This window comes from Battus philenor, unplaced genomic scaffold (genome assembly GCF_028537555.1).
Source record: "Battus philenor isolate CCGP_79_NKW_IND1 unplaced genomic scaffold, ilBatPhil1.0.hap1 SCAF_28, whole genome shotgun sequence".
NCBI lineage: Eukaryota > Metazoa > Arthropoda > Insecta > Lepidoptera > Papilionidae > Battus > Battus philenor.
In genome coordinates, this window is record NW_027181691.1 from 8,200,325 (window position 1) to 8,223,890 (window position 23,566).

Sequence of the window (23,566 nt, forward strand, 5' to 3'; positions counted from 1 at the left end):
TTCTCTCTTTCCTTCTCCTCCAAAGATCGCCACGATGATATATCATTATTTAAGTAGGTTATAGGTTAAGAGCCCTTTGTTCTCTGCCCCCTCGTGATTTACAAATGACACTTAGGTAACATTGTTAGCCGGGTACGAAAATAAGGACAAGAAAAAAAGCAATAAAACTTACAGTATATAGTTTCCAATGCAAAACGTTGTAAATAGTCACCAATATCAAAAGATATACCATCTTCTTTCAACTCTAATTCATTGCACAGACGTCGGGCTTGGAAATTGAAAATTGATAAAAATCCGTCCAACATTTGCTGATTGAATGCCGTATTTAATATTTTACGATGTTTTTTCCATTTTGATACTGTAATAAAGTATTTAGATAAAAAGTTAATTAAGAATGCATAACTACCTCTTATTTCTGATCATGTTATTATTTTATGTGTTCTAATACATAAATAACCTGACGTACACAGTAAATACAAATAGGTGTAAAAGTAGCAAAAGAGTATATGTATAATTAATTTAAAGTCAATTAATGTATTGCAGCTCTTATCTAAAAATCAACGGCGTTAAAAATAATAAATAACGCAAGAATATTCGTTATAGAAATTCTCAAAGCTATAAAGCATCAAATATCAAAGCTGTTTACTCCGAGAAGTAATTGGCCTGTCGTATTCTGATAAAGTTTCAGAATGATAACTTTATACAGAGTGATTAAAAACAGCTTTTAAGTTTTTTTCTCACAAATAAGCAATACGTTCACCCGTTTAAAGCTTTTACAGCTATTTGCAACCCCCCTGTATAAAAACTTTTGCTTACTAATTGTAATAACTAACGAAGTAGGGATTTTACACCCATAGTTAAATATGAGGAAGCAATTTTTGCATATTTTTCATGAACTTCTAGAATCTTTTTAAAAGGAAAAACTTAAAAAAGATGTTGATTAACCTCTATTTATTTCTCTTGGTATAAACTAAATCGTTATGTCGTTTATTTCCAAGCAGTCGATACTCCGTTCGTGGAGGATATTGTCCTTGCTATATACAACCTGTAGATGCCCACTGCAAGACATGGTTCTCTTCTAAATATTATATCTATGGGAGATATAGCATAATCGCCACGCTTGGCAGGCGTGTTGATGATCGCAGTGTTGTGTTATGATAAGCAGAGGACGCTGATGCTCATCCTTGCAGGTGAATGCTGGATACCCTATATAATTAATCAACACGTTCTACGCCGAGAAAAAAACGCAATTTTCTGTCCAGGCCGTGTCGTTCATTGCTGCCATAGCGTTAACTATTTCCATAAATAAGGCTCTAATTAATTTTGTTATAACCAAGTAACATTTGAGTAAAAGATAAAAACATATAAGCAAAAAACAATTAATTGAATTTTAAACAGATTTATGCCTTTTAATAGACCTAAAGGGTAATTTCACTGTCGGTCAGTGCTGAACGCGTTGGCAGAGAACGTGTTAAAAAGTGTTAATTACGTAAGATTGTATCTTGTGAATAGAATCCGAAACCAACGATCGCAAGGCCCAATCCTTACCACTGAGCTACCACAACCCCATGTGTTATTTTATTTGTGTGTAAATCAATATATACCTGAAGCTGTAACTAAACCTTCTCCGAGCCATACTTTTCCGAATTCATAAAATGAACCTTTCTCCAAACAACTGTTTGCCACTGTCATACAGTCGTCGATGTCGGTGATCACTGTAAAAGTTAATATTTTATTATAAATAATATTTTATAGATTATTAATAAGTGTTATTTTATATGCAGCCCGCAAGACAATTCCAAAATTTAAATTGGCTCTTTGATTAAAAAGTTCATCCATGGTCAATGCCTTTTTTATATTTGTTACTTTAATAGTTGTAAAAAATTTTAAAGAGGTTTGTTATATTTTATTGTAATTTATTCTTGCTGTAAATTTTTGGAAGATAATTAAATAAATAAAATGACAGAGGTTACTTTTTACCGTAGGTAGTAACTGGTCCTACATAAATTGAAACAGCGTTTCCTGTGTCTATGCTAAATTTTGTAGCAAGCTTTATGAAATTCCACACCCCTGAAAAATATAAATACTTATTATTTCAAATTGTTTACAAAGAAAACAGTTTTAATGTTGACTTGGTTGCTCGCAACTGTAATTAACGGTAGAAAAGAAAATATAATGCGCAAAAGCATGTAATTAATAATATACTATATTCTCTAAATCACCGTGGTTGAAAAATTGGCAGCATTAAAGTATCCGATAGAAACACTGAATGATAAATACATATATTTATATATATATGTTAACTGTTCATTGTAAATTCTAATACGTCAAACTAATAAACGCTGCATACTTTATATAAAGCTTGCTTACACAGATTAAATCAAGAATAAGGAAATCGGTAAACGAAAGAAAATAATCGTGGGCAAACCCCGTATCGCGCAGAACAAATGGTCGCCGGGGCCTTAAGTTTCTAAAAACGAGACCAAAGACCGGCAAACGCAGCGACACATTTCACATACAGTGACAGCCGACCTTCTTAGGGTCATAGGAAGGGTAATCGTATTATTATTTATTAATAGTCAAGTCAAAAAACTTTTCAACATTTTAATGAGAGACATGAAGGAGAGGGCAGTTAGGGCATACGTGCATACACAGCCAACTGTGCTCACTCTGTGCTTGGCACTAATTGGTGTAACATTACTCCTGAAGATGCCCCGTGAAGGAGTGAAACACATGCTGAGTGATTTAACGGTGGTAGTTGTGTGATTCGCATTGTTTACCGCTTGCGCATTTATCAGTGGGCGGTGCACTTTATTGCACGACTACTACTGCATTGGCGGAAGTTGATATATATTTGTCCTTTTCTTACATATATACATTAAATATACATAACAGTCTAAAATAAGCGAAGCAATGTTATGCTTGTATATTTTTTACATGGAAATACATAATTATTCATGCACCGTTATGTTAAAATATTTCAATATAATCAATTGCAAACACTAAATAATAAAACAGATGTATTTAGTGAACCAATAAATTTATTCATGTTTATCAAATCACTTTCTTTTCTCCACTGTTACTAAATGGCCGGAAACCGGCTTTAGAAGGACTTCATACATGCTCACGGTCTTGGTGTGATCACCCGTTATTACGTAGCGTCTTAATATATACACAAGCACTATTTTCATCCACATGGTAGCGTAGGATTTACCTGCAATATGGTACAACATTATATCAATCACGAATACCTTAAAAAACTAATATTTAATTTACGGTTATTTAAGTCAACGATTGCTCGAGGAGCGAAGTGTTTTTTTCTTGTATACTGGATAAAAATTGGAATTAAGATCATCAGTAGGAAGGTGAAGTGAGATAAAAGATTAAAGAGAAAAGTGTAGTTAGTGCACCCAAAGAATAGCGCCGTCGGATATGCGGTCATTTTAACGGAGAAAGATATAGTGATTTTTGCGAAGATTGAAAATGAATCGAATGCAGTTAGAAGGTCATAAGGCCGTCCAGTTTGTTGAGTAAGTGTGAGACACATCACCATAGCCAATTGCACAAGCATTGCCGTAGTTTTAGTAGGTAGAGAGTTTTTTAGACAGTATAAACTACGCAGAAAACGTGAAAGATATTTAGGTAAATTCATTATTATCGAGTACACAATAATAAAGAGAATACAAGACTTAATAAATACACCGAATATCACAATTCAAATAATATAGTGAAATACTAGTTACCGATACAATTGCGTCGTCCAAAACTAAATGACGCAAAGTAATTACGATTTTTAGGCAACCTCGCAGGATCGAGCCATCTTTCCGGTTTGAATTGATCAGCATCTGAACCCCAGATTGGATGACGGTTGATTCCATATATAGACATATAGCAAGAATTTCCAGAATACAGCGTCAAGTTTTCTACGTTCAAAAAAGTTTTTAATTATGGTTCCCAAAAAAAAAATCGATTGCATTCATTAAAGTTATAATCAAAAACCTACTTAGTTTAATATCTCTATCTAGCAGTCTTGCTATATAAGGAGCCACTGGATACAAACGAATAGACTCTTTTAAGGCTGCATCCAAATAAACCAAACGAGACAAATCAATTTTCGTAACATCTCTGTCAGATTTTCCGAATACATCTGCTAATCTGTGAATTATAAATAATATTGGTAAAATGGGGTTCGATTTTTTTACACTTTTTCTAGGAAAACCTATAATAATGAAGACTAAAAATATCTTATCAACATTTGCATTTACAATGAATCCTCATTAAAATCAGCCTATATTGTAGTATATTGTAGTCGAGCAATAGTAGCCCTGCCGTAGAGAACTGAGACTTGCGGTTGAAAGTCGCGAGTTCAATTCCTGGTGTTCAATCTCATAGAATTTACACTTTGATTGGCACTCCAATAGACAAATTTCCAGTGCATGGACAGCAGCGTCCTCTGCGTACCATAATACAGCACTGCGATTAACAACACGCCTACCAAGCGTGGCGATTTGGTATAAATTTGGTATAAAGGAAGCCTTATACTTTGCAATGAACAACTATAGTTTGAAATGACGACGTAAATTGTAACTTCTGACAGCTTCTGATTTTATAGATGCGTTCCATATTTTTTTTCTATTTTCATGATTTTTTCTATCGCTTTCACTACTATCCTTAACTCTCACTATAATTGAGTCAAAAATTCTTCACTCTACGATTTATTTTTATAAATTAGTAAAATTGTTATTTTATAAATACTTTCATTCCACAAACGTTCCACAAACTTTAATTGATACGAATGCAAATAAAAAAAAATTAAAGAAAATCATTCAATTTTAGTGACTTTGACTATGATGGTATCGAACCGCTGAGGATTATAGCCACAAATATTAACAGCGGACTGATGGAACGCAGCGGGCGACACTACCTCCCCCCGTGGCCGCACACTTACCCATGGCGCGGTACAGCGGTTTCGGTATCGTATCAGAACGTTTATACTCACTCTGCATAAATTTTATTTTGCACTTTAGGATAGGAACCTATCAATAAAATTGTATATAGCAAACTCAGTGCTACTGTATCATATCCAGCGACGATTAACGTAGTAACATGATCTTTCACATCTTGATCAGTAAAAACTTTCTCCCCATCAGTGTCTTTCAAGTGAAATAAAATGTCACTAAACGTTTTAAGACTTTCACCTAAAAACAAAATAATTGTTGTAACTTTTATCAAACAACAAAATGTTTCACATCTTTTATGGTACGTAATCAACCCACCAGAAGTATTCTTAACGTCTGGATTGTTGTCATTCTCCATGCGTTTCTTAATAATCTGTAAACAAAGTAAATTTTATTTTTATTATAAGTTCTAAAGGTATTTTTACATGTTTGGACATATGTTTAAATATCTCAATAATAGCCCTCAGAACGTAACTTGCAAGTGTAAGTGGCAGTTAGATGGCTACATAACCCACAGAATTGAAGATTGATAGGACCATAAGTTATTCCGGCAGTACAACATAGTACATCTAACTAGAAGATAGACAGACAAACTGGTAAAGATTGTCGTAAAACGATGTTTCCAGGCCGCTAACAGCTTATTGTAATATATAGGAAAGACCTATATACAACACTGGACGTCATACGCCTGAAATCGTGGTGACGATGTCACTAATTCTGTAATAAAACCAACTCTATCAAGAATAATCTAGAATAATAAATATAAGTTTTGTCATTGTGTTATCATTGTCATTATTGCTAAGCTAATTTAAGCTCCTTATTTAAGTTCTCTAAGTCTGTGACATAAACAATTATACTAAAAATTAAAATAGCTTTTGAATGTGAAAATCTATAAATTGCAACCTATTTTGTTATTGGATTTCTAAATCATCGTCATCATAAACTTGTGAGCCTATACTAACATAAATCTGCCTCAAAGATCGTTATGACTACTAATCTTATTCTGCTGGCATCCAGCGATTTCTAGCGACTTTGACTATATCATATAATTAAATATATATTTGTACCATATTTAAAATTCCGTTCAAAAAATTCAAGTCTTTGTCCATCTTGATTTTATCATTGCTTCTGTTCCATGTGAAATCGTTGTGCAACCAGAATTTTAAAGCCCTGTCCGACGTAATTCCTGCAATATTATTAGCGGCATCTCGAAACTTTTTGTTAAGACTTTCTTCATGATCTAAATCCACTCCGGTTGCAGTACCTGGAATGAAATATCAATACAGACTTCAAACTAAACGCATTAGCATGTTAAGAATCACATACAGTTGGTTAACACGTTCACTGCGGCTTGAGGTTTATTCAGCCTCATGGTAGACTTTGCACTGGTGCGGCGGCTGTTTACACTCAACTTGAAACATGAGGCAGAAAAGGCCTCAACCGCACTACTAGGAAGTTCAGCTTGAGGCTGATTCGACCTCAGCCGCACCAGCTGAAAGTTCTTTAAAATTGGGCCCGCAGTGAACGTGTTAACTAACTATCCCCTGGAAGCTTAGCATGACTCGTAATGCCTTATGAGTGTGAGTGTTTGTGGGTAGATATCTAAAGCAATAATTTAAAATATATTTCAACCCACAAGAATGGTTAAAATATATTTCTTAGTTATCTCTATACCTTATAATTAAAAACTTATCGTAATAAGTCAAGACAAAGATGGAAAACTTTTATATACAGGGTGATAGTTTTAAAAAAAGCTTCAACTCACAAAATAGAATTTCGTAAGATTCGTTCTCAATTCACCTTTACTCGATAAAGGAATTTTTCTACCAAATTTTAAGTCGCTTAGCATTATAATTTCAAACGTATAACGTATATTAATTGACGATAAATAAGCAATATTCTTCAATGCTTTTACACCTATATCCAATCTCCTTTTACGTATATAGATTCTAAAGTCGTAATTTTCTTTGCTCGTGCAAATAAATTCATTTAAAAATATTAAAATTATTTTAATTGATATCCATTTAATTATCTTTGCAAATCGATTTATTTTAAATGCAATATTCAGCGCAAATAATTTAAATTTGGAGGATTTTGGTATTGTTTTTTTTTTAATGTAATATGTAGATACATTAGTAATCTATTACAGTGACCGTGCTTCATACTACATGAACTTTAATGAGTGTCCTCTTAAAAACTATTTAAATTGGTTGAACTGCATCATCTACTGACACCAAATAATCATCATCATCCACCATAAAGATCACAACGATGACCAGTCTTGCGCTGCCCACATTCAGTGACTTCCAGCGAACTTGCCTATGCCATAGGCCTACCTAGAGAAGGGCCTACCCACGCCGCGTCAATTTTGATGAAAATTTTAATATTAGTCGTGAAAAGAAAAAACAAGTCACACCGCAATAGGCCTATTTAATGTGCCTAGGGCCGAATATCGAGAACGTGACGTATCTAAAACCACGCCTCACAGGCCTCCGATCATTTTTGTATATTGTAAAAACGACATCATAATTTGCTCAATCTTTCATTTCACCCAATGCTGTATATAGACCTTCTTTACAGATTTCCAGTAGGACAGGTTCTAATATAACGGCACCCAGTGTTTTCCGATAACCACAACAAGTTCGACTATTCACCTTATTAAGAAAAGGACCAATATTTAGCCACTTCCGCGTTCTTGAGTGATTTGACGGTGGCAGTTGTGTAATTCGCATTGTTTGCCGCATACGCATTTATCAGCGGACTGGCGGGCGATGCCCTTTGTTGCACGACTACCACTGCATGTGCGGAGGTGGCTAGATATTGTTCCTTTTCTTACTTAGGATGGGCTTCTGCAAGGCAACGCCTGATCCCATTAAATATTCACCTTATAACACACACAGTTATGCTCATGTAATTCAAACAAAAGATTGAAGTACGACTTTTGAATCGTAATGCTAAACGGGTATTATAGATGAGTGACAGCTCAAGCCAAGGCCTCCCCTTAAATCTAGTCACTCCATGAAACACCTGCTTAAGCGATCGAAGAGTTCCGCAGCTCAGTGAAATTCGTCGTGTCTCTCTTTTTCTCTCTTTCTCTCTTTCCTTCTCCTCCAAAGATCGCCACGATGATATATCATTATTTAAGTAGGTTATAGGTTAAGAGCCCTTTGTTCTCTGCCCCCTCGTGATTTACAAATGACACTTAGGTAACATTGTTAGCCGGGTACGAAAATAAGGACAAGAAAAAAAGCAATAAAACTTACAGTATATAGTTTCCAATGCAAAACGTTGTAAATAGTCACCAATATCAAAAGATATACCATCTTCTTTCAACTCTAATTCATTGCACAGACGTCGGGCTTGGAAATTGAAAATTGATAAAAATCCGTCCAACATTTGCTGATTGAATGCCGTATTTAATATTTTACGATGTTTTTTCCATTTTGATACTGTAATAAAGTATTTAGATAAAAAGTTAATTAAGAATGCATAACTACCTCTTATTTCTGATCATGTTATTATTTTATGTGTTCTAATACATAAATAACCTGACGTACACAGTAAATACAAATAGGTGTAAAAGTAGCAAAAGAGTATATGTATAATTAATTTAAAGTCAATTAATGTATTGCAGCTCTTATCTAAAAATCAACGGCGTTAAAAATAATAAATAACGCAAGAATATTCGTTATAGAAATTCTCAAAGCTATAAAGCATCAAATATCAAAGCTGTTTACTCCGAGAAGTAATTGGCCTGTCGTATTCTGATAAAGTTTCAGAATGATAACTTTATACAGAGTGATTAAAAACAGCTTTTAAGTTTTTTTCTCACAAATAAGCAATACGTTCACCCGTTTAAAGCTTTTACAGCTATTTGCAACCCCCCTGTATAAAAACTTTTGCTTACTAATTGTAATAACTAACGAAGTAGGGATTTTACACCCATAGTTAAATATGAGGAAGCAATTTTTGCATATTTTTCATGAACTTCTAGAATCTTTTTAAAAGGAAAAACTTAAAAAAGATGTTGATTAACCTCTATTTATTTCTCTTGGTATAAACTAAATCGTTATGTCGTTTATTTCCAAGCAGTCGATACTCCGTTCGTGGAGGATATTGTCCTTGCTATATACAACCTGTAGATGCCCACTGCAAGACATGGTTCTCTTCTAAATATTATATCTATGGGAGATATAGCATAATCGCCACGCTTGGCAGGCGTGTTGATGATCGCAGTGTTGTGTTATGATAAGCAGAGGACGCTGATGCTCATCCTTGCAGGTGAATGCTGGATACCCTATATAATTAATCAACACGTTCTACGCCGAGAAAAAAACGCAATTTTCTGTCCAGGCCGTGTCGTTCATTGCTGCCATAGCGTTAACTATTTCCATAAATAAGGCTCTAATTAATTTTGTTATAACCAAGTAACATTTGAGTAAAAGATAAAAACATATAAGCAAAAAACAATTAATTGAATTTTAAACAGATTTATGCCTTTTAATAGACCTAAAGGGTAATTTCACTGTCGGTCAGTGCTGAACGCGTTGGCAGAGAACGTGTTAAAAAGTGTTAATTACGTAAGATTGTATCTTGTGAATAGAATCCGAAACCAACGATCGCAAGGCCCAATCCTTACCACTGAGCTACCACAACCCCATGTGTTATTTTATTTGTGTGTAAATCAATATATACCTGAAGCTGTAACTAAACCTTCTCCGAGCCATACTTTTCCGAATTCATAAAATGAACCTTTCTCCAAACAACTGTTTGCCACTGTCATACAGTCGTCGATGTCGGTGATCACTGTAAAAGTTAATATTTTATTATAAATAATATTTTATAGATTATTAATAAGTGTTATTTTATATGCAGCCCGCAAGACAATTCCAAAATTTAAATTGGCTCTTTGATTAAAAAGTTCATCCATGGTCAATGCCTTTTTTATATTTGTTACTTTAATAGTTGTAAAAAATTTTAAAGAGGTTTGTTATATTTTATTGTAATTTATTCTTGCTGTAAATTTTTGGAAGATAATTAAATAAATAAAATGACAGAGGTTACTTTTTACCGTAGGTAGTAACTGGTCCTACATAAATTGAAACAGCGTTTCCTGTGTCTATGCTAAATTTTGTAGCAAGCTTTATGAAATTCCACACCCCTGAAAAATATAAATACTTATTATTTCAAATTGTTTACAAAGAAAACAGTTTTAATGTTGACTTGGTTGCTCGCAACTGTAATTAACGGTAGAAAAGAAAATATAATGCGCAAAAGCATGTAATTAATAATATACTATATTCTCTAAATCACCGTGGTTGAAAAATTGGCAGCATTAAAGTATCCGATAGAAACACTGAATGATAAATACATATATTTATATATATATGTTAACTGTTCATTGTAAATTCTAATACGTCAAACTAATAAACGCTGCATACTTTATATAAAGCTTGCTTACACAGATTAAATCAAGAATAAGGAAATCGGTAAACGAAAGAAAATAATCGTGGGCAAACCCCGTATCGCGCAGAACAAATGGTCGCCGGGGCCTTAAGTTTCTAAAAACGAGACCAAAGACCGGCAAACGCAGCGACACATTTCACATACAGTGACAGCCGACCTTCTTAGGGTCATAGGAAGGGTAATCGTATTATTATTTATTAATAGTCAAGTCAAAAAACTTTTCAACATTTTATTGCGATAATTATATTTGAGAATGCAAACGATGGACTTCGCGGCTGCAACATTCTAGAATGACAACCATATAAATATATATATATATATATATATATATATATATATGTACATACATATTGTATTTTATTTAAATATGTATTAACACGTACAACAGCCTGATTCGGAATGTTGCTTTCCACGAGAATAAACTGACAAGAATCAGTCAAGTTAAAAATCTTTTTTACCAATAACAGCGTTTGGTCAAAAGAACCAAAACATCCTTAATGGTTAACATGATTTATAGATTCATACATAGGGATAATTATAGATTTCTTTTGAGGAACACTTAATACGCTTCTACAGAATCAAAATTTAGACTTCCTCTCAAATCTGCAAAATGTCAATGGCTAAATTTTAATTGCAAATTTGCCCAAATCAATCTTAACACACTCTATTACATTGTTGCCCATCCTTATCGATATAGCATTCTGTACACTCAAGAGACTGTTTTTTTTTAATCCTCGTATGTTCCTTTGTCTTGTGTACACAGTGATTTAATAACAATAATAATTTCTTCACAGAATTTTATTATTTACATCCTTCTTTTATACCTTACATATTTTTTAATTACTTTTTATTCTTTGTTCCGTTCATACCTCATCGCACTTTCGACGCCATCCCTCATCGAATTTTACAGGTTTTAATTTTTTTTATTACTTTATTATTGTCATTTTACTTATTTCTACATTATGCATTTATTTTAAATTTTACTTTTTATTGATTTCTACTTATTTATTTTCTCAATATTCTTAGTACTATATCAAATTTCTATCCAGATTTATGTTAAGATACTGTTGGCAAATGATTAAAAGCTAGAAGTAGAGTATGGAAAAACTCACTTGTACTATTTCCAAAAACATGATGAACGTGTCCAATTACAGGCAAGTGGCCTGGAACCGGTGGCGGAGAGTTCTTTTGTTTAAATCGCATAATTATAATGTACAACAGACCCAATGTAAACAATAAGACAACTGTAACCATTTTCGATAAATCTTCTGGAACGTAAATTCAAATACGATTGAATAAAGCTATTGTTTATCTGTGTAAAAACTTTAAATGGTTCAATTAATATATGTAACCTTGACAAAAATCAGTGGGAAATAATAAATAGTTTAATGATAATATACTATCAAAAAAACTTAAAATTTCGAATTAAAACATATTAAAATTAATTATTGTTAAATATCTGTCCATGCAGACTTTTTACTGACAGTCGCAATTAGAAAAAAAATTAATGTAACATATTTCATAGTGATAACTTCATGGATAGTGTTTAGAAATAATTATAAAATCTATAAAGCTTTTTATTGACAAATGAGCTATACATATGCATATTTTTAGGTCAAAAGCTTAGACTTAAACGTGCATATAATATGTATGATACTTTTTAAAGATATAGTCGAATCTTTCCTTAATCTTATACTGTGAATTTCACGTGTATTTACGTAAAAACTTAAACCATACACTTAAAGCTAACCTCGGGTAAGTAAAAAACAGAGGCAAATATATAGTAAACATCATGATGGAATAACAGGAAAAACAAGTGTATGCCTTTTAAATTTTATTTTAAATATTTATTTTTTCTGCTGATAATTAATGGCGACCTTGTTAAGGTTGACGAAGGACGATAATACTATTAAAGTTGCATATCAAATTAAAAAAAGTTATTAACATTTTATAGATATAATTATAATTAAGGATGCAGGTCGCTGAACGCGAGCAGCGCAAGTTCAAGATTTTTGGGGGATGCCTTTGACTTACAGTAAACCACTGTCAGCTGATACGATGATGGCTGGGGTTTCCCCGCATATGCATACTATTTAACTTCTCTTTATTTTTAACTATTAAAAAAAACGTTACTTACAATTATTGGTGTAATATGGAAGAAATTCACATTCAACAAGGATTCCACTACGAAGATGAACGAAGTATGCACATTGTATTTTTTAAATCGTATTCTTAAATACTGTCATAATAAAGTTGTTAACAAATCTAACCATAAATAATAATTGTTGTAATAAAACTACAGTAGTTATAAGCATGTCTTAATATCATTTATTGCAATTACATCCTACTACTAAATCATTACATTGTGGTTGTTTTGATGTCTTTTGTTATGCCTGTTATAACTCTCTTTCAAAAAGAGAATTGCGTTTTTTAGTATTATTGAATTTCTACGGGATTTCTATACAAGTAAGAATCAAACATAAGGTGATTCGTAGACGCAGGTATTATGGCGAACAGTGGAAGCCCAGCGATAGAGTTCGATTCTCGATACACAATCTTAAATAATTCACATTTTGTGCATTAATTTAGGATAGGATTGCCACTGTTTATAAACAAGACACCACAATGCGATCGCCAAACAGCCTGCCAAGCTTTGCGATCATAGTATATTTCCTAAGATATCTTTGAGGGAGACCAATTCCTTGCAGTAGGTGTCTATGTGCTGAAACGGTGAGGTAATATAGCACGCAGAACAGAGAGCTGCAGGGGTTCTAAGGTATATTCCAAAGAGTAGATACCACGGTTCGATAAGCACACTGTGAAATGTCCACTCACAAGGAGGATGACCTTGTTATGGTCGTTAAAAGACACTGGATGCTGACTGCTTACAACTGATCCTTTTGGGTCATAGATTTCTATGAGAGAGGCGAGAGGCTTAAAAGTTGATGATGGTAATAAACACTTCACTACGCTATTGTATTTGTTCTACGGTTAAAAAAAAAACAATACAATGTAAATTGTGTCCACAGTATCAACAGTCAGAACTACTTAATAACTAAAATTAATGTAAAATTATAAACAAGAAGTAAAGCCAATGGGCTTGATAACCTTAATTAGTTGACATTTTAAAACCGTGTTTTTGAGGGGCTTACTTATAAAAAACCGAATTTTCTACATACAATTCGTTTTAATTATGTGTGTGATGTAAAAATATTGATTTTAATATAAATTTTCATTCATCATCATTTTAACCATATGTTCTCTGCAGTTGCATTTGATGTGTTTGAAGTTGTGCTGCTAGTCGATTTAGACTTGGAGCAGCTTAATCGAAAAAAGTCCGCGGAAACAGGAGATCCGCGATCTGAATATTTACGCTGGGCAATCGTATCCTAGTTACATCGAAGAAGTCTGGAAATGGCGACTGCCAAGGAGACGGGATTTGGCAGCAATCACCGGTGGCTCGACAGCAGCCTGATATAGAAGACGCTCGAGAGCGTCCCCCATTTCTGGCTTAAAAAACCAGCAATGAACTCGTGCCTTCCGGTCGGTAGGGAGAGTCGAAAGACATCATCTCAGCCCGAGCTCATTATACTTAACTTATTAGTATCTATTATTGTAATTAACCTAAAGTAACCATTCTCAATTGAAGCCATTGTAGACCGGTCTTATTTTTACATTCAACATTGAAACATGTGGTACAAGTAGACCTTATTTTTCTCTGAGTAACAAAGCACCTAAAGCCGATACAAGTTAAATGAACACAGTGTATGTTGCCGACAGAAGAATTACTAATTCTGAGAAGAGAAAGGTCTAACAAGCTTATTTTTATTTCCAACCTTATCCTTATGTTGTCGTCGTTTCAGCTCATATACGCCTTCTGCAAGAAATAGACCTCCCCAAAGAAATTTAAGGGGGAAGCAGCATAATAGTTAAGCTTGACAAGCAAGTCAGCGATCGCAGTGTGTATTACGGTACGCAGAAGACGCTGCTGTCCGTTCTCTGGTAATTTGTTTACATAGTTAGATGGAGCATCGCCTTGCTATTGAGCGACGACAATCTACATCCTAAATTCCTTGAGTATTGCAATAAAGTGACGTAGATCACAATAAATAGGATTAAGACTGAACCCCAGAAACTAAAGGTCAGTAAGACCCAAAGGAAATAAAAAAAAGTAATAAAAATAATATCAAGTGCAACACACGCCAAATAATGAAACTCAAAAAAATGATTTTTAACTCTTATTACAAAGCTAGAAATAGAATGTATTATATAAAATGACTTATAAAAATCTATGATATGTAATCTAAAATTGTGATAAAATTTAGATGAGGTAAGAAAGGCGATGATGTATTGCAGAATATTTGCAAATGAGGAAAGATTGAACATGTGAAGGACAAAAGGAAAGCATAAAAGATACTGAGAATGAAAGAGAGCATGTAAATAAAAATGGAAAAATCTGAAAATATAAAAACTAGAACCCACAACATTATTTAGTTATGACTACTATAAAGATATTACAAAGAAAGATAGCTAATTATTTTAAACGTATGAACCACCTATTAGCCGTGATTATTACCTTCAAAGCATTTAGCCTTTGTTTATTGCCTTTAAAAGAGCAGCCACAACAACAAATAAAATATCATTTCTAACGCTAAATCTCTTATTAAAGATTAAAAAACCTTCGTCACGATTTGGTTAACCACCTCATTTAAATAAAATTATCCCAAAAGGACGCTTCTTTTTACGTCATTATACTAAACAAACATACTAACAGCAAACGAAAATATAAGTGTAGACGAAAAAGAAAAAGTCGTTAGCAAAAGGAAATGTTTCGCCAATTTATACGAGTCGTGCAAAAAAATATGCACACTTATTTATTGCAAGGCACGCAAAAAATGAATTAGCGTCTGGAACATTCGTGTAATATTTATTTAATGATAATATAAATTTAAATCAAGGATGGCAGGTCAACATAAATAATAATTTTTAATTCGAGGGCTAAAAATAGAATAATTGGTTAAAGGCAAAGATTTTAAATAAATGAATACGAATCACAGTTTGTGTTATTAAGCAGAAAACCGGTACGGCTTAGAAGGTTCTTGACATTAAGTTATTTTTTTGTCTCATTTTTATTGAGATACACGGAAGGTTCTAGAGAACATGGAGAAACTGCAATGGAAGTAAAGCTCTAAATGGTTGTATGTATAACGCATTATTCAGCATAAACCTTTAAGCTTTGTCATCTTTCTAATCACTCTTTATAAAGTGATCAGTGAGAAAAAGACCAATATTTAGCCACTTCCGCACATGCAGTGGTAGTCGTGCAATGAAATGCATCGCCCGCCAGCCCGCTGATAAATGCGTATGCGGCAAACAATGCGAATCACACAACCGCCACCACCAAATTACACCGCCAAGTTACACCGATTAGTGCCAAAAGTTAATATTTAGTATAATTAGTTGTATATGTAAAAGTTTTAAATAAGTGAATGTGTGCGTGTCGTTAGCAAGAAGCGTTAAATATTTAATGGAATCAGGCGTTATCTCGCGGAAGTCCATCCTAAGTAAGAAAAGGACCAATATTTAGCCACTTCCGCACATGCAGAAGAAGTCGTGCAATAAAGTGCACCGCCCGACAGCCCGCTGATAAATGCGTATGCGGCAAACAATGCGAGTCAAAGTAGGCTCTGTGTTTGGCACTAATCGGTGTAACATAACTCCTGAAGATGCCCCGTGGAGGGGTGAAACACCTGTTGAGTAATTTGGTGGTGGCGGTTGTGTAATTCGCATTGTTTGCCGCATACGCATTTATCAGCGGGCTAGCGGGCGGTGCATTTCATTGCACGACTACCACTGCATGTGCGAAAGTGGCTAAATATTGGTCCTTTTCTTACTTAGGACGGACTTCCGCGAGGTAACGCCTGATTCCATTAAATATAAAGTGATCACTCTGAAGTATGATAAATTAATAATTTTTTTCTATATGAATACGACAGACCAATAATCTCTGGTAGCACAAAGTCCACAGAGCCAGATGGTAAACATTGACTAATTTATATATAATACATAGTAACTCTATTATCGCAAATGCTTTTTCTTGTTATATAATCATTACGTAATTATCTTTTAAACCATTGAACTTTAACCGTTATACCATACATTGATTTACAGCAAAAGAAGCTGTTCATTCGAGTCCTTATCGGCATGCTAAAACTTTTACACCTATAACCAAACACTGTGTATATGCTTACAATTTTTAGACACTTATCAGTTAATATACTATATAATACTTGCTGATCCCGCAAACGTTGTTTTGCAAAAAAAAAAGTTTTTACTTAACAATTAAAAATAAGAGTTAATCGTAGAGAGGCCAAAATTTAGGGTTGTATTTATTTTTATATGCTGTATCATAAAAAAATAAAAACAGAAAATTTTTTCTAAAAAATAAAAAAAATAAGGGTAGACGACCCATATCACTTAGGGGTTAGGAAAATAGATAGTAGCCGATTCTCAGACCTACTAAATACGCATATAAAATTTGGTAAAAATCGGTCAAGCCGTTTCGGAGGAGTACAGTAAGTAACATTGTGTCATGGAAATTTTATGTATTAGATAAACTAAAATCACGAATTCGGTTTCATAAATTCAATTTATTTTCATACATTTACTTTTACATATATTTTACAGTTTAAGTAATACGTGACATCGTTATAGTTCATGTTGTGATAACAAATTACTATCTTCTTTCGATAGATATGTGGTGACCAGAAACGGGTTTCAGCATGACGTCTATTTTTATCAGCATTTTTGTGTGATCTCCTTTCACTCGATAGTGGCGAAGTAGGTGGGCCAACGTCGTTTTCATTGACATAAACGCATACGCTTTTCCTGAGAAAATATTATACAAATTAAAAAATAATTTACGCATTTATTTGTTCATATTAATATCCTCATAGAATTATTTATTTGTTCACATTAACATCCTTTTTGAATTATTTATAAATGATTTCTTGAGATAGCCGAATTAGGTAAAAACTAGGATGAAACAGAGCTACCCAATAATGGCATCCTTCATTTAAAATCTACAAGGAGTCCAGATGCTACGAATTATAATCCTAGGTCACGGGTTCGATTACCCCTACCATACCGACTTTGAAGTTGACCCTCTGCATATTGAAAGTATATTTTAAGCCGAGTAATGACATTATAGGGGAGAGAATTCAATTCTAATTTCTGTCAAATTGTTATCTTCTGGTTTTCTTAACGTTAAAAAAATGTTAAAAAATAATTCAAGGTGAACAATAACTTTAAGAAACATATATAGAGTTAGTTTTACAAAAATACTACAAAGTTAATCACACTATAAAATAAATGTGTAGTACTCTATTATAATGCGCAATGAATGTGATGCAATTATTTATCCACAATAATAAAATCTACAAGTCCTAACATGGACATCCAGAGATTTATCTATTCAATAATTTTGTATGCATCTAGTCATTTGTGCCTTTTACCTCTACATCTTAGGTGGTGATGGTGAATTTTTTCGCGTCCACTAAAAATATCTTTTTTTTAATGACCACGCCTAAGTCCCCTTCCATAGATCTAAAGAGGCAATTATATGAAATTTTAATGTTTGGATTGTTTCTAATTTTATTTCCTACTATTATTAAGTGTTCCAGTGTATTACTATAACTTACACTTAAAATATGATGTATAATTAAGGGTGTGTACATTATTTTTTTATTCTAAATATTTTTTTTCCGTTATCACAAAGAGAAGAAAAGTGTAAGAAAGTTTATTTAAAAAAAATTGTAAGCATGTTTACCAATACAGATTCTTCTTCCCATGTTAAAAGCTGCAAAAGCGTTAGGGCATGCAGGTAGAGAAGCCGGGTCGAGCCAACGTTCCGGCTTGAATTCTTCGGCATCGCTCCCCCACATGGGATGCCGGTGCAATCCATATACAAACATAAAACACGTCCGTCCCGCGGTCAAGGTGTAATTCTCTAAATGAAACATTATAACCAGTAAGAACATAAAAAGAATCAAAAACATAATTAAATACGATGTTTGATTATAGGTACTAAACAATTTACAGCTTATTTGTCAGCTTTAAAGCTTATGCACCTATTTCCAATCACTTTGCATTATAAAATCGCTCAAAACAGTTTTTTTTGGATTGAATAACGACAGGCCAGTTTCTTCTGGCAATACATAATCTGCAGAAACAAATAATTTTAAAATTTTCCTATTTACCATTACGTTATTTATTGGTTCTATAACCATTGATTTTTATATAGTGAGTACCAAGTATAAATTTATCTACAGTAAATGTAAAAAATAACCTTCGTTTCAAAAGCTTTTACAGGTTACACCTTAACTTATTAGTTATAGATATAACTGTAAATTGTTTCAATAACTCGCGGCAATGTCTCCGGCATATATTTGACATGAGTTTTAATAGTGTAACTACAAAACAGCGTCGATAGATGGCGCTGGCTGTAGATTACTTCGTGCTTTGAGATTTACTCGGTTAATTTAAATTTCAAAAAGAGAATTGAAGAAAATCAGACTCATTTAAAAAAAAATAGCACCTATATTTTATAAAAATCATCATTTAAACCATCTTTTATCATTTAATTCATTAAACACTCTAAAACAAGCCGAGTATGTTTTTGTGTTTCATTTTCATCATCATAATTATTTCAGCGGAACAGTCACTGCCTCCCCTGAAAGTTTTCTAATAAGACCGATTGTTACCGCTCCGCCTTCAGAGCTTTCAGACAAACTTAACAAGCTTATCTGTCCACCTTTTCCTGTTTAATTATTCGAAATAAGACATGGAGTAATAATAATACATATCAACTTACTTAGTTTTACATTTCTATCTAATATCCTTGCCGTCACAGGAACTATTGGGTAAACACGCATAGATTCCTTCAACACTGCTTCCAAGTAAACCATCTGAGATAAATCTTGCTTACTTACGTCTCTGTCTTCGTCCCCGAGAACATTATGAAGCCTACAAGTACAAATTTTATTCTCTTCATTAATTAAGGACAGTTTTTTTAAGCAATTATTCTGTAGCTTGGTTGTTCAAAGAAAATTAAAAAAAAACCATAGCCATATTTTGAGGTTCCCTGGTATTTTTCAAACAACAAATTGTTCCCACTAATATAACGAAAATTTTATGAGAGGCATCATCGTCATAATTGCCCCGCTTTACAGGCGAGTTGGCGATTGCAGTGTGGTATTATGGTACGCAGAAGATACTGCTGCTTACTCTCCGGAATTTGTGAATAGTGACAGTTCTATATAATTAATGCACAAAATGTGAACTATACAAGAATGTATCCCAGGAATTGAACCCTTGACTTACTATCGTAGTTGTTTTATTAAATTATAAAGCTTTTGTATTTTTAATGATTTTTAATTTTCTTTTAATATTATCTAACACTGCAAACCAGTTTAAAATATTATTACAACCTGAAAAAATAAATATCATTAAAATTTTAAATGGTGTTTTTAACAATTTTAAACTTTAATATTTCATAGTATATTTGATATCTATTTTTTTTTCGTAATGCATGTCATGTCTCAAACTTTAGATTTTTTACAGTATTTTCAATATTAAATCATATTTATTTCTCGTATAATTTATTTAGGGGAGCTTAAAAATAAAAATAAATAATAAATACGCTTAAATACTTACTCTTCAAAAATACGCTCTTGTACTTCCGGGTAGGACCCGATCAATACAAGAGTAAACATAAGAACATTAGCCGAAGTATCGTGTCCACCTACAATCATTGTATCAACTTGTTCTCTTATCTCTAGATCATTAAAGGCTCCTTTCTCAATTGACAATTCAAGAAGGAGATCCAAAAACGCCTTAAACTTGGTGCCTGAAAAAATATTTTCAAAATGTAGCATACAAGCATCTATTACCGCGGTACTCAAACTGAGCCTCAATTACCAACGTATCGGATATTATCAGATATACCGATTCACTAATACAGACTGAAAGTTGCCTATATCCAGTCTTTTATAGGTGAACGTCCTACGCTGGGCTAGCCGGCTCAAGGTTTCTACTTCAGAATCCTACGGACCCAATAGCCATTTCAATTTGTCAAACAGTTACTACTTCTGTTCGTCTACAAATGTTCTCAATCTTAATTCGACCACTTAGAGAAATCCTTAGCAAAGTCCTATCCTATTTATCCAAAAGGAAGATCAAAGTCCAACAGTGGATATCTTACGGTTGAAATAATGACGATGACGAACAGAGGCTATGACATCTGGATATAGATGTTTCGATAGAAGATTGTGCAAATGAGAACTAGTTCGAAATATTATAGCATGAACTTTTTTAGTCATGTATAAATAATAAAATGCTATGAAGATTCTAGTCAAGAGTATATTTAGTAAGTAGCGATAATAGTAATCTATACCGATTTCATAATTATTAATTACACGAAAGTATAGGCACTTTTACCTTGGTTTTAACTGGAATTTATTTCTTTTATCCTTCTACATGTTGAATTAATGAAATTTTTGGTAATGGTATTAGATTAACGAGAAAGTCTATTAAAATCATAAATATATATACCTGTTGACGCTTCTAAACCATTCCTCTTGTTCTCAAGATATGAAGCTTTGCGTTTTTGTAGAACCTAAAACAGAACAGACAATCGATAGATTTTAAATATTTTTTTTTCTATTTGCAGAAATCATACCAGATGCGCATCGTATGACCCTGTGGGTGGACGTCATATGCTACATCCTATGGTCGGAAGACGCTTGTAAAGCCAACTCCAACCGGTCGTATCGGAAATCTATATAGGAGGTTTATGTCCAGTAGAGGACCATATCTGAAATAATGGCGATGACACGAAAAAAACACGTTTTAGAATAATTCATTAAACAAAATAAAAATTCTAATGCATGTGTCTATTGAAAATGTGTACAACATTTGGATTAGATATTTAGTTTACATTATTAGAAGGTAATAGACAATTTGTGATATACTATAGTAAATATATAAAGTAAAGTATGTTAATAATTAACTAAGTGATTTATTAGAGATATATACGCTCTACACAAGTGGACATATATTTAATTTTATGTCAATCAAAGAACAGTATCCCCCAACAAAAATCTATGCATGTAGAAATAATATATATGTAATAATATAGACATGAAAAGCGTTTCCAATTTTTTTTTAAATTCGCATGACTACGTATCAGAATTAACTATTGTTTATTATCTGTCGTTGAAGATTCTTTACTCTTAAAAATCATTGGCCTGTCGCATACATAAATTTATGTAATATATTTCAAAGTGATCGCTTTCCACATGGTTATCGCATATGTATGCAGTGCTTTAAACACTTATAATCAGTCACCCTATATAGTAATTCACTTTATATAAAACATTGAACCCAAAAAATACATGTAATTATTAAAATTCTATTTACCGTCTCGGACATGTTGTGTAATATTTTTAGGCATTCGTCTTGCTTCTTTCTAAGTCTCGACCAACTGTAGATTAAGGGGCTGTGGAACCAAAACTTCTGGAACCTTTCCACGAGGATATTAAACATCTGCTCTGCCGCATGCTCGTATTGGCTGTTCAGAACGCTGTTCTCACAGAAATCGACTCCCAGAGCTGTCACTATAATATCAATAAAATCACCATTGAAAAAAGCGTACAATTTTATTTGGTACTGGTAGGTATGAAATTTAATATATTCTACATCTATGAAATGCAATAATATAATAATATAATCAATCTACCACGAGCAAATAGACGCGGCGTGGATAGATCCCTTTAGGTGGACCAACCAACAAAAAGTCGCGAAAAGTCGCTGGATGTCGGCGGCGCAAGGCCGTTGATTGTAGTGGTCTTTGAAGAAGGTCTATGCCTTACAATATTCGCTAATGGACTGACACGACTAATTCACCTTATTTTAGCTTGTTCATAAAAAGTAAATTCTGGAGATGAGATCACAGATCGTCAAATACAGTAAAGTTCGTACAAGGTGAATAGATTACCTTTTAAGTAAATCTGAAAACGCTAGATGAAGACTTTGTCCAATAGGTTCTATTGTAAATCTATGGCTATGACCCATAAAACTTACTAAATCAAGTCTTATTTTGACGAATGCACATATTATAACTTAAATTTTTCGCTATCTTTACTTTTATTAATATTATTAAGCTTTATTTTGTAAACACCATTTCCTTGAATTTCTTTTTATATTAATTTAACATGATACCTATTTGTTTTTATTAACACTTATAAAGGTACATACAACATATGGTCTCCAGTGCATTTCGTCGTGTGTAAGCCCAGTGATCGAAAGGACCTTTCCCAATTTCAACCTCCAAGTCCCTCACGAGTCGTCTTGACTGAGCATTAAAAACTCCTTGGAATCCGTCGAGGACCAGTTGACTGAACGCTGGGTTTAACAGTTTTCGATGACGCTTCCATTTGGACACTAGAAACGAATCAGAAATAAGAAGATCCGTATAAAACCAAAGTCACTCACATAGCTCGAAAAATTGTTTGTCCGAATAGAAAGCGGTGCACATCGTTCGTGCAGCTGACTGCTGAAGAAACTGCGATCGTTGTAGAAGCCATGTGCCTTCCAGTGGGCGTCTATCAATATTTTACCTTCTGATATCAAAGTGTTGTGAAATATTTCCACAGAGCAAAGTGACTCCCCATATTTATGAACTATTTTTACATTGCTCATTATTTACGCTTATTATTTTTCATAATTTTTCATCGAAGTTTTTTCGAATAATTCATTTACATTCTAATAAACTTGCTTACAAATATTCATGTGGTTTACATGAATATAATTTTGTATTCTAATAAAATTTATGTTTTTTATTCAGACTACAATTACTATTCTCGTGTCATACATTTTATACGTACACAGTTTATTATTATACATACATTATACAACACATATACATTTATAATAAATAAGATCTTTTAAAAATAAAAATTCCTCCAATGCGAATAGATTATGTGCTGCAATTTATTAATTAGCTCTCATCAATTTTCCTATCATTTTAACCCCAAATAAAATATTGGTACAGAAAAATCAGTAAAATCACGTATAAATAAATC

The 23,566-nt window shown here is 33.1% G+C and overlaps 2 protein-coding genes across 2 annotated transcripts; both read right to left on the reverse strand.

Annotated features, from left to right (window-relative positions):
• Window positions 1–3,059: 3,059 nt before the first annotated feature.
• On the reverse strand, window positions 3,060–18,442 carry LOC137925840 (cytochrome P450 4C1-like). The gene is made up of 10 exons (XM_068769301.1): window positions 18,253–18,442; window positions 11,537–11,587; window positions 9,654–9,764; window positions 8,222–8,407; window positions 6,026–6,222; window positions 5,277–5,331; window positions 5,000–5,198; window positions 4,004–4,155; window positions 3,744–3,923; window positions 3,060–3,214 (listed from the first exon to the last, which is right to left on the reverse strand). The coding sequence occupies exons 1-10, from the start codon at window positions 18,395–18,397 to the stop codon at window positions 3,060–3,062; spliced, it is 1,431 nt and encodes a 476-aa protein (XP_068625402.1). The 5' UTR covers window positions 18,398–18,442.
• A 1,692-nt stretch (window positions 18,443–20,134) lies between these two features.
• LOC137925841 (cytochrome P450 4C1-like) lies at window positions 20,135–23,019 on the reverse strand. Its single transcript, XM_068769302.1, has 4 exons — window positions 22,977–23,019; window positions 21,903–22,099; window positions 21,036–21,099; window positions 20,135–20,331 (listed from the first exon to the last, which is right to left on the reverse strand). The coding sequence occupies exons 1-4, from the start codon at window positions 23,017–23,019 to the stop codon at window positions 20,135–20,137; spliced, it is 501 nt and encodes a 166-aa protein (XP_068625403.1).
• Window positions 23,020–23,566: the final 547 nt, after the last annotated feature.

Coding starts and splice junctions, on each gene's coding strand:
- LOC137925840 (XM_068769301.1), bottom strand. CDS start 18,397: ATGTTTGTATATGGATTGCACCGGCATCCCATGTGGGGGAGCGATGCC. Junction 9,765..11,536: donor TGTTTTTGGAAATAGTACAA/GTGAGTTTTTCC, acceptor TAACTTTTACAG/TGATCACCGACATCGACGAC. Junction 6,223..8,221: donor TGCATTGGAAACTATATACT/GTAAGTTTTATT, acceptor ATTTCATTCCAG/GTACTGCAACCGGAGTGGAT.
- LOC137925841 (XM_068769302.1), bottom strand. CDS start 23,019: ATGTGCACCGCTTTCTATTCGGACAAACAATTTTTCGAGCTAT. Junction 22,100..22,976: donor CAAACAATTTTTCGAGCTAT/GTGAGTGACTTT, acceptor TTGATATTATAG/TGACAGCTCTGGGAGTCGAT. Junction 20,332..21,035: donor TGGTTTAGAAGCGTCAACAG/GTATATATATTT, acceptor ATATTTTTTCAG/GCACCAAGTTTAAGGCGTTT.